Source organism: Belonocnema kinseyi, chromosome 7, assembly GCF_010883055.1.
Source record: "Belonocnema kinseyi isolate 2016_QV_RU_SX_M_011 chromosome 7, B_treatae_v1, whole genome shotgun sequence".
NCBI classification, from domain to species: domain Eukaryota; kingdom Metazoa; phylum Arthropoda; class Insecta; order Hymenoptera; family Cynipidae; genus Belonocnema; species Belonocnema kinseyi.
In genome coordinates this window covers 140,619,327-140,632,231 of record NC_046663.1, presented here as the reverse complement: position 1 = coordinate 140,632,231, position 12,905 = coordinate 140,619,327, and the positions used below count along the sequence as shown (strand labels likewise).

Here is a 12,905-nt window from a genome sequence, read left to right as displayed (position 1 = left end):
ACCATGGATTCTCAAAGTTTAGACATTCATTCCACCGGTTAGTGAGATTCCAGGTTAATTACAGACTCGAAAAGCTTTGGAAAATGGTTCACAAAAAAAAAATAGGCACGAAAAATCACAATATTTCTAATTTAGTTTAGCAAACAAGTTTGAAGTTTTAACAACAGTGCAATCCATATTATAATTAAAAATTTCGTCCTAACATAGCAGTGACTTCACATCTATTCCTCCATTGTCATAAAACTTCATCAAAGAGAAATCTAATGTGAATTAAAACATTTTTTAACTAAAATTAATTACAAAAAAGGAAGTTAAACTAAAAATTTATTACTCTAACATATAATTCAAGACTATGGGTACACAGAAAAAACTGTGAGTAAGAAATTTTTCAAGTAATGTGCTAAGTGGAGTAACCGCCAGCAGGGTATCTACTGCGACTGCAGTAAACTCACCTTAAACGATTACCTGCAACACTTCGTGATCCCAGTTTTTTCTGTGTGACGTTCGTCTGGGTAACTTATACAGGTCTCACGAAGTAAGAGTACACTGTTAAAAAATAGTTCACAACTTATAAATAGACTCAAGTACTCTGAATAGATTTGATAGAAAAAATATTAATTAATTTCGGAATTATTCACTAATCAGTTCAGTGACACCAGAGTAATTCATGTGAAGCGTAACCTCTAAATTTTCAAGTTAAAGGTTGTAGTTACTTTTTTACTTAAGTAACAAGAAGAATGCCTTAATGAAATAAATTTTTTTAATTTTTGGGCTACAAGTCTGCTGAATTCACTGCGGGGTAAATATACTCTAACTCGTATGGATAGTACTTACTTTAACAAGTTTGTAGACGACAGTCCAATCTTGAAATTAAAATAATATGTGAGGTTGCTTTTCATTTAAAAGCATCGGAACTTTTCACCTTTTGTAATATGTGATCATATTTATGGGTTTTAAGTTTTTACTGTGATTCATTGATTGAATGTACTAAAATATTATTTTATTCTGATTGCTAAATTGACATGGTTGCAGTGCTGCTAGCCCTCAAAAGTGGTTATTACACTGAATCAATAAGTAATCTTCCACTGATTGTCAGTAAAACATTTCTAGCTATTTGAATCAGTGAAAATTCACTGAGTCAAATGCAGAGAGTGAATTACTTTGTCCTACTTTATCTGGTTGCCATACAAAATTGCACTAGCATGACACACGACCATTTCGCAAACTGGATTGTAGAATTTTCGTGTTTTCGAGTTCAGTTTCGGACGCGTTGACTTGTGGCGATGATATGCCGGACATTTATAGCACAGGGTTAGCCACTTTACATGGTCAATATTGATTGATGCACAGGTAGCTGTGACGAAAACTAATTTTTTTAATTTGTTTATCATGATTTTTTATTCTTGTGTTGATCACGTTCAAATGAAGCGAGAGTTTTCTAATTAAATTATGTATCATGCACAATCCTACTACAGAAAACACTAGAGTTTAATTTTGTGGCATGTAAGATTTCCCGCTGTTAAAGTTTACATGCTATTTCGCGAAAGTTTATCCTACGATGGAATAAGAGCTGTCGTCTGCTACGGCGCCCTTAGACCCTACTTTGAATTTGCAGCTCCTTATTAGAACCTGCTTTGACGCTATTTAAACGTATAGCTCCAGCCTTAAACTTTCAACTCCTAGAAAATGAAAAATTAAGTTACTTGAACGCATTGGCCATCTCAATGACTGAATGCACACTTCATGAACGAAAATATGCTTCATAATTCGTTTCAAATATTTAACGACACAGAAAGTTTTAAAAAGATATAAGATTAAAAAGAGATATGACTGAATGCACACTTCATGAACGAAAATATTGAATTCAAGATTTAAACTTATTGCCATTAATTATTTATATATAAATCAATACTTCTTTGCAATGCTTCACCCTTTTGTGCATACCCAACTTTATCCTTGTTGTCCACACACCCAGAGTATTCGTGTACCCACCTCTCTTTTTTTTTTAATTTATTAAATATGTATGCGATACAAATCTTTTTTTTCGTTTATTCCAATAAATCAAAATCAGAAGTAAGTGCCAGAGGCATTTTTAAAACAATATACATACGGTAGCTCATTTAAAAGGAGAACCGAAGTTGTTGCCGTGAGTGGGTACATCTTGCGACATCGAGTGTAGAGTGTAGCCAGTGCAAATCGTCTTTTTCGGTGGTGCGGATGTAAAAACGCAGATGTCAAGAATGTGAACAATAAAGGTTTTTAGCATCTTAAATTGCATGTATCCTATCATTACTCAACCCATTTTAAGTAAAAAGTCAAATAACTTGACAAAGAAATTATAATCCACTCAAAATGGAATTTTTTCTATGGTGAGCACCCTGGTACCCTGGGTGTGTCCACCAAGAAGGTATACTTAAAATCGATTATTTTTGCAAACAAAAAATATCTTAAATGAACTATATGCACGATTCGCTTACCATTTAACCAATGAATGAGTAAGTGAAGATGGTATGAAGGCCCGAAGCAGAATTTTTATTTTTATTCCAATTACAAGCAAAAATGTATAGTGGTGGGTACACGGGTGTGCACACAAGGGTTAATCACAGAAAATTAATTAATGATTAATTAATGAAATAATGAATGGAAGTTTGTGTATTAAACAGTCATGTACGTGATTGAGAATCACAACAAATTATAAGAATGAAATATTTTCTATGGCTAACAACAAATATTATGTATGAAATACAAAATATGAAAAATATATTGAAATATATATTTAATAATTTTAATTAAATTCACAGATTGTCATTAAATTTGTATTAAAGAATCACGGTTAATTTATTTTTAACATGATATTATGGAGAAAATCTTTTTTTTCCAAGGAACAGTATATGTCAGAAAATGTTAACTGTTTTAATTTTTTAAATCATATTTATTGAAGAATAAGAACAGCCAATTGCATGAAAAATAATTGACTACTCATCTCGAATTTTGGGACGATAAGACAATTGGGTATCAAACCTGTACTGTCATTGTTGATACGAACTCATTTCATGCTGAACATTAGATTGAATCTTGAATTCAATATTTGTACTTTTCAGTATAATTGCATTAATTATGATGCCGAACTACATTTTTAAATATTTGCTTTATAAAGAGATAAAAATATGTTTTTATTGAAATCGGCAAGTTTACCATGGCATTCATTTAAGTAATAAATAACACAGAATCAAATTCAAATATGTAGCTTCCAGTTCTTTTAAAGCGTGTAACGTAGAAAACTTCTAAAAAAACAGAACCAATGTATATTGAATGCTCCATAATTCGTTTCAAATATTTAACGACACAGATAGTTTTAAAAAGTAATCATTCAATTAATTGTTTTGGATTTAAAAAAATTGTGGGCCTTGAATTATTGAAACAAGTACTAATGCTTTTTATGGAAGACATCCTAATCGGTTAGGGCGTTAGGTAAATACTCAGTGCGTGCGTACTATCTAGGGTTCGTTTCTTAGTACTTGCGAATTTTTCAGTGCACTATGCTTTAGCGTCCTAATGAAAATTTTTATTAATAATATGTCTAGAAAATAAGTGCGAATATGCTTGATACTTATATCACAGATATTATTTTATTTTTTATGATAAATAACAAAACTTATTTCTATTCACCCATATTGGTGTGAGATTATAGAGAACCTGATTTGCTGCCAAAAGTCATACAATAGTAGTTTGAGCTTTAAAAGAGGGTCTAATTTATCTTAAATACAGGCCCTACTTTGACGCTAAACATGGAAAAACGGCCGATTTCGGATACTTTTAACATCAAAGTAGGGTCTAAATTATATTGAAATCGCTGCTTATTTAGAATCTACTGATCTCGTCTACTGTGTCACGCTGTAGACAAATTAGAACGTTTTAATACCATTTAGCAAAAATCGAAAAAGCAACTGACAGATGGGAATCCCCGTTTCTCTCCAATTTAATAAGTTAAATGACGATAGATGTAAAGCTTATCTGGCAAGGTTAATTTGTGTTGTGGTGAATCTTTCACCTAAAATCGATGTAAACTGTATCTTTCGTTCTTTCTGTGACTACAATTTTAAAATCCTTATGCTTTTGAAGTGCCTTCCAATGCGTTAAACGAAAATGGTGTTTTTAATTTATTTCAGGTTAAGTTTGACAGCTCCGATCGACTTTGAAAGGAATTAGAATCTAGATATTTTCGCTGCCTAATCGGGGATTAAAAAAGGACAGAAACAGCATTCCTAGAATCTTAGGCATTGAAATTTCTAATCTTTTTTAATGCAAGCATATATGGATTTTAAAGTAAAGATTAGCTGTAAGAAAAATTACCTTGTGTAACTAATCTTTACCCGATCACATTCAGTAATGTTTCAGCTTTTTAACAACTTCGCGAGATCATTTTTTAATGTTATCCTCGAGAGTCATGCCACAGGTTTGTGAAGTTGCCATGACTGTCTTTATGAAGTTTAAATCCGAATTTATTCTATTTGGTTGTTTCACTACAATTTCAGCTAACTTCACTTTACCTGTGAGAGTTCTTGGATGGATTAGGGCTGTAATTTTAAAGACGGCCGTGGCGATTCGAAAGAGACATTAAATGAAGCATATCAATCTTGAATTTGGGTCCTGGTTTCAACGCCCTTAAGAATATTCAGTATTTACCTCAAGATCAAAAAAGCGCAATGTGTAAAATTATTTATAAAATTAAAGAAAATATTCTGATACTTAATCGTAACTAATTTCGGAAGTCAACTGAAGACGAAGGTTAGAAAGAAAGTAAGAGTATAGTTTAAAATTATTTATTTAACAGTAGTCATTTAGACTTTATGTTTTTGCTTTCTCTCAAGCTCTCAACGTAAAACTTGTAATGCTTCTTTAATGCTGATGTTGTAAGACTGACTTTCTTCTTTAAAAGAATCTCTACAAATCTCTTGGTACGTTTATATTCACATATTTTGATTATATATAATGCAATTAATATTTTTATAAACAATCTTTTTCTTAAATGGAGTTTTTAAAAGTAAAAACGTACCAAACAATGCACTAGACAGTAATAACATAAAACTCTGAAGAAGTATTGTTAAATAAACCATTTTAACCTGAAATCTTCTTTTCTAAAGTTCGACTTTAGATCGTTTCTAAAATCTAGTTACGATCAAGTATAAGAGTAATACACTCAATTTTAGAAATAATTCTTAACAATACTCATTATTTAGAATGTGATTACTAGGGAGCATCCTTAAATTCTTACTAGCCTCTATTCCATTTTCTTTATGAACTTTTCTATGTAAAATATATGAAAAATATCAGTGTTTCATCTACTATATATAAATAATGTATAATTTTTTCATCTGGGATTTCATTTCTCTCAACATAAAATAATGGGTATCTTTTTAAAAAAATGTATTGTATGATTTTGATACGTCTATCATTTATGATATCCAACGAACACGTGCGTTTTTGGAGAGATTTAACGGTTCTAGAGATGATCACAAGAAACGTGAAAAAATTTGAAAAAATATGGTTTTATAGAAATAGGTTATACCTGCCAACAAAATTGGACTTTTTTTGCCCTTTAATTTTGAAATGCATAAAAGATTAACTAGAAGTCCAAAATTTTCGGGAAATGGTTCAAAACTTCAGTTATTTTGGCAGGTTTAATGATGCCTATAAAACTATATTTTTCGCGCTTTGAACATAATTGAAAATTGAACACAAAAATTGTGGTATGGCGGCCGTCTTATAACTGTCGTTTATTTAAATAATATGAACATTGTAGAATACAAATTATAATATAATAATTCCGGGGAAAGTCGAGAGTGTTATGTAAGGAACAAAAAATACTTCGTATATTTTCAAGACCAATTAAATATTTTCTTATTAATCAAAAAAAAGTGTGGAATAGAAGTTTATTAAAATACTTCACCTGTTCAAATTCCATTTTTCTCATGTTTCACGTATTTCATAATATACTAGAAGTGCGTAATTTTTGTTAAAGACACGTATGTTAAAACATAAAATTCATCAAATGAATATCTTTCCAAAAAAATAGTCTTATAATTGTCGCCGCGTCCCGCACCGGCACTATACCCTACTACTTCCGAAAACATTTGAGAGTTTTAGGCAACGAGATTTTCGAAGAAAATATAAATCTAGAGATCATAGAATTTAGTTGTGATGCATATTAATTTTTCACATTGCTAAAGCTCACCCGTCTTAAGAATTTAAGTGGTCAACTTTTTGGTAATTACCTCTAAATGTGTTTTAAATACTTCATACTAGGGTCTAAATCCGTAAATGGTTTCCATAGTCATTTCTTAAAAGAAATAAAATTCGCAAACTCGGATTTTTGGCTGGAATTTCATTAATTGAAGCTACATAATTTGTCCAAATGAGACATAAAGCTTTACAGCTGACCATGAAGTCCAATTAAAAAAAAAAGAATTGTTTCTTTAAATACAAGAACATTGCTATAGAACCCAGTGTGAATTTCAGGCTGAAATGATTAGACTTTGATTTGCAGTGATAAAAGTTGAAATGAAAAATAATTATAAACCATTAAGTTTGCCAACAATGACCGAAAAATACGTCTCACTGCATATGTTTCTATAGAAAAAGGAAAATGGACTGAAAATCCAATACGGAATGTTATTGTAAAGTTGCAGAAACGTGAGATCTCCGTAGTAATGCTAGTCTTGGACGTGCTACTGACAAAGATCGTATTAGCATTATTTTCTTGACTGAAGCCGGCGCTTTCTGAATCCGCCGGAAAGCTTTAAGAAATTCCTCAAATTCTAGATTCATGGAAACCATATGTATAACAATAACCTCGATATGCAGTAGAAAGGCAGATTATATTTTTACAAAATTTAATCAATTGAATTTATTTTTTATGTAATAATACTACGATGTCTCAAATATGGGTATGTCACGATATCGGAATGATCACATTTAACTCACCGTTTAGGTGCTTTTAAACATCCAAACGGCCAGAAAAAACCTGCTTTGAAAGGTCGAAAAAAGAATTCTGTCAAAACCCTACCCTTTTCGAACTTATCGTGGGGACGGGAAGGCACCCCTATGACCAGTGAAAAAAATAATGTTAGTCAAATCCCTACCCATTTTCAATTTGTGGATGAATAGGATCATTCCGATTTATCGGGAGAGACCCATATTTCAGACATCATAGTAACAAAAATCTTAAACTTGTGTCTTATGAAATCGCTTCATTAATCGTTTAATTAAAGACTCTAATAGTTTGTTGCCGAACAATTTTTTTCCAGCCAAAACGGAGGTGACGCCCTTATTCTGTCACCTCTATTTTGGCTGGAAACAAAATTTTGTTTGGTTACAAAGTATTAGAATGTATAATTGAACGATAAATGAATCGGTTTGATGAGGCAGAAATTAAAAATTATTGTAACATTTGTTACTATGATGTCTCAGATATATGGGTCTTTCACGATATATCGTAATGATCATACTTGACGAGAAGTTGAAAATGGGCAGTGATTTGACCAACATTATTCTTTTTACTAGTCATAGGGGTACCTTTCCGCCCCAACAAAACGTTGAAAAAGGGTAGAAGTTTTGACAAAATTATTTTAGTGACCTGTCAAAGGAGTGTTTCTGGCCGTTTGGATGTTTAAAAGCACCTAAACGGTACGTTTAATATGATCATTCCGATATCGTGACATGCCCATATCTAAGATATCGTAGTAGCAAAAGCAACAATAATTTTAAACTTATGTCTGGTCAAATTGCTTTACTTATCGTTCAATTAAAGATTCTAATACTTCGTTGCAGAAAAATACTGTTTTTCCAGCCAAAAACAGATGATGCCCCTATTCTGCAATTGCACCAGAATATTAACTACGCATTCGAAATTTTAATTTTATTGTTTTAACTGCAGTTACTTTTTTAAATTAGTTAGATTTCTTGACATTTAAAAGGCTTCGCCGAATTATCCCGAAACATCGACAGATGCAACAGTTGATGACTAGCCAAGTTTATGAAAAATATTGGTCTAATGATCCAGACTTTCAAAAATAAAAGAGATTTCGTATTTTAAAACAGTTCGTTTTCAACATTTAATATATGAAATTACCATGACATTAAAATGATTTCTCTATACGTAGTCGCATTAGTATATTTACAATAAATTCTAGAAGGCGAAATTTTAAATTTCGAGTGAATAATAGGAGAAATAAATGGTAACTGAAAAACCTACCCCTTGGTATGCGGAGTGATAAATTCCTGAATACGTCGACATCCACTTAATTAGATCCACGGGAAGGGGACGATACAATCAAGCTAATAAATTGGACCAGAAAATTATACGTAACAACAAACACGCGTTTGTTGAAGCCCGGGAGAATATCACTTCTGTTGTATTAGAGTATTCTTTAAGTAGGCTCAAAACGGAATGTATGGAAGAATATTACATTTGGTTTAACAAAACATTCGTAGCACTAAATTACTAGAGAATTTTGACACATTTTGGGTTCACTCCGAGATGAATTGCACGACACGCTTCACAGGCTGACCTTACTCCGACTGAAACGCGCTCCCCGTCGGAAGGATTCAAGTAAACTGCTGGCTAGACCCATTGCGAGAGTCCTAAATAGATGATATCCCATTGAGGTCCCGGATAGTTAGATGGTGGGGGGCTTGTGGGCGGGCAGAGTGGGGAGTTCGTACCAATGACCACCCGTGGAGGCCCAACAGGGCCCTATGAACAGGGTTACTGACAGGGGCGTGCTCCACCTCGGATATGCATAGATGCCATAGATACTGATGCGGCGATGGGGGATGGGAGTTAATAATCTTCACATCTTGAACGATGAAAATTTAAAAACTACAGATAACAAAATTATTTAAAAAGTAAGATCAATCTGTATTTTCATTTCGCACTTTTGTGGAAGTCTAAAAGTACTACAGATTTTATTCCGTCCAGAAAAAAATTTTCGTAAAAATCTTTGTATAGAATTTATCCCATTTTCAATTATTATATAATTTCATTGTATTACAAATTTAAACATTAATTATTGTAAACAATAATTTAAAACATCGTACGTTTCCTTCGCACAAACAGTGCCAGTTTATTTATTCTAAATTCATAACTACAACTTTGTACTGTACATAATACTACGTTTTACATAATAACTTGTACGCATGGAAAATTAATAAGAATCCTAACTTAAATAAGGTTAAGTTAACTGTTAACATGTATAAGCGTAGAGTATGGAAATCTTCAAAAATTGTGTATTTTCCTTTATTTTAAACTGGATAATTTATGAACTTGATGTGCCAAAGACCACCAAGGCTCACATTAATTTTGAATATTTTTTTTTATGAGAAAGGCAATCCTTAAATCGTCAGACCGCTATTATTTTTATAAGAAATAGTTATTATTAAAATGTTTAAAATATATAAAATATCCCTTAAAATAATAACGGTTCAATATTTGACCAGTCGACTGTAAAAACATTGAACGACATCTAATATTTTGAAGTATTTTAATTGTTCTAAGGATCTCGCAAGAAAAAAATTGTGTATAAACAGAAAAATATTGTAAAATCAAATTAATAAAACTCAAATATAATTGAATGAAGTCATTTTTATTTGTGTAACAGCCAACAGTAAGGAACCGTACTTAAATTATGCAACGGATTATCGGCCCTCTCCCCTCTTTGAATTGGCTGTATGATGTCATATGTTTTAAATGTCATAGCAAATAAAAACTTCACGTATCAATTTTATTTAGTAAGAAATACGAAGAAATCATATGAGGTTTAACCCAAGTTTTAAAAACGTACAAAGGTTAAAAATTAGTTCTACTATCAATTCTACTTTTTTAATATAAAATAGATCGTTTATAATTTCTTTAATTATAAGATATTTGTAACTCATTAAAAATGTCAAGCCTCAACACAAATTAATCCTATTTCATTACCGCTATATTCGGAGTTCCAGCATTCTTAATTCCTCAATATAATACTTTTGTTTTAACGAATTATATATGTAATGGATTAATAATAGTACTTACAATAAATTACTGGTTTAGCCACTCTCTAAATCTGAATCAGCGATAAGTATAACGCTAGTTTAAATCAGCGTATATACGCTGGCAAATCAGTGAAATTTAGCTGTTAATCAGTGAAACATCACTGATCAGCAGCTAACTTTCGCTGTTTTAGCAGCGTATATACGCTGATTTGGATTAGCGGTATACGTATTGCTGATTCAGATTTAGAGAGTATAACTTTTTCCGTGCGGTATCGTCTAAATCCTTAAAAAATGTAATTATATAATGTTTCATTTGTGCACTAAGCTTGTGTTGTGAGAAGCAATAAGTCAATAAAGCAATATCAATACTTATTGATCATTTTATTTAATTTTTACTCATAGTTGTACCTATTGATAATTTTAATGAATTTTTACTGATTTTATTTACAAATTCTTATATGCCTAATCTCTTAAAAAAATAATAAATATTTAATTGATATAATGATTTTTAATGAACCTCTTTGAAGCAAGCAATTCAATAAAACATGAATAATTAATAAAACTCTAAAATTCCACTTGCCAAAGTTTCAAATCTAATATTGTACTATATTCTGTCACAGTTTTGAGCGTACACTTGCATTAACGTATTTCTTGAAATGATTTAAAATGCAAGTTTCTTAGATTTCTACCCCTATTGTCCTGAAATCCTAATGATCGGTAGTGTAGTCGAGGCCAACTAGGGCCTGGTGCCGCTAGGGTACTTTTTTTAAGGCCTGGCGGCGCCAAGCTACTTTCTTGTCCCAGGGAAAATTTTTCCTATCGAGGGCCATCTATTAATTACACTGTTAAAAATTTCTGTTGTGATTTGACAATAAATGTAATAGAATTTTATTACCAAAACGTAATGTAATTTTACAATACATGAAATTGTACCGTCACAATACAGTATTGTGAAATTACAACGAATGTTTTGCTATTTCACAACATCCAAAAAATCTGCATCACAGTACAAGTATTGTAAAATTACAATGCATGTATTGTCAAATTATATTACATGTATTGTGAAATCACATTACGTTTTGGTAATAAACTTCCATTACATTTATCGTGAAATCACAATAGAAATTTTTAACAGTGTAGAATTTCATGGGATTTAAAAATCGGTCTGCAGTAGTGATTAGAAGTCGAATTTTTGGTTTTTTGTACAAAAATAAAAATATCCTTTCGAGGTATGGGGATGCTGAATGAGAATTAATAATTTGTTATCCAAAAAAGTTATTCAGTTCGGAGAAAATTGAATTTTTGTGTGACGGTGTCACGGTGTAACAGAATGTTTTTCACTTTTTTGCTCGTAATTGAATGTGATTATTTTGATATTGAATTTGACATTATAAGAAATAAATTAGGTTGGCGAATAAAAACCAAACTAGTTACATCACAAAACTTCATAATTAAAAAAAAAGAAACACAAAATTTATTTGAAAAGTGTTCAAGTTTCAGGTTAAGATGACACTGGGATTTCATTTTACAACAATTAATTTTTCATTTTCATTACTGAAAAACGCTTAGGAGGAGAAGTATAACTTTTAAAAGTCAGCAAATTAAGCGCAATATAGACCTCCTTAGGAAACAGAATAAAAAATTGAAATTTAGGGAAATATGTTTTTAATCTGAAAGCAAAAACAGAAGTTGGTATTTTCACAGTTACTTTTAGAATGTCTTGATTTTTATTTTTATACAACGAAATAATATAATCTGCAGCAGAAACTCAAAGTTTGAAAACAATCGATAATTTGTATGCAAAATTCTGTCAAAATCACTATCATAACCTACACGAATACACATAGCTCACAAAAAAATTACGTGTGTTTTTGTAGGTTATCTTAGAGATTTTTACAGCATTTTTCATAAAAAATATCGATTGTTTTCAAACTTTAAGTTTCTTCTGTTTTTGCTTTCAGATGAAAAACATATTTCGCTAAATTTCAATTACTTATTCTCTTTCTGAAGGAAGTATACATTGCGCGAAAACCTTAGATTTAATATAAACATGTATAAACTTATCTTTTGCCTCACTTTTAAATAAAATCTTCTACTTCGATATTGCACAAAATAAAAACATTAATATTTCAGCTGATACATATAATATGGCGCTGCTTTGCAGCGGCGGGCACGCGTAGCTTTCAATTCACAATGCATGTATTGTAATTTCAGTTCACAATACCAAAATTGTAATTTCACATTACATTTTGTATTGTGATGTATTGTAAAATCACAAACATTTTTAACATTGTACCTTACCAACACTGAACTTTGCTATCACTCCCTCTTCCCGTGTAGAAAATGCCCTAACATTTCCTACTTTAAGCAGGGAACTGGTCGGGTGTTATAAAGAGTAACTTGACTAGAAAATGTGATGCAGGCTCATGTCAGGGGTTGGTAGGGTTACCTCTGTTTATTTTACAGAATATTACAGGGAAGTTTATAGAGTTCCCAACTTAAAATTTAGACGGGCACTACTCAAATACAAAAGGTGTTTCCCTAAATTTGTCAATATCAAGATAAAAATGGAATTTTTAATTAATTATAATCATAGGAATCTTTTTTTATACAGTAAATTCAAACCCTGACGGATAAACAAGTAGTACTGTGTCCATGCCAATGGACATTTCTATTAATTCATTATTTTCTCGAGGGGCCTTGTAAAGACCTCGATACGTAAAACAGATAATACGGCTGTGAGTGCAAAAAATAATTCAATGTTATCATACTTAATTATACTTAAATTTAAAAAAAAAAAAGAAAAAATTATCGAGACTCAAACCTTTAAAATTTTCCTTTTTTCTGATAAAATTTAAAATATTTGGTGCCTT

At 31.2% G+C, this 12,905-nt stretch overlaps 1 protein-coding gene across 1 annotated transcript in view; it reads right to left on the bottom strand.

Annotated features, from left to right (window-relative positions):
• LOC117176241 (homeobox protein OTX1 A-like) overlaps positions 1-8,589 on the bottom strand; it is a 47,489-nt gene extending 38,900 nt beyond the window's left edge. The window contains exon 1 of the mRNA XM_033366388.1: positions 8,255-8,589. Coding sequence (XP_033222279.1) covers positions 8,255-8,296 — 42 coding nt within the window. The 5' untranslated portion in view covers positions 8,297-8,589. The remainder of the gene's footprint in view (positions 1-8,254) is intronic.
• Positions 8,590-12,905: the final 4,316 nt, after the last annotated feature.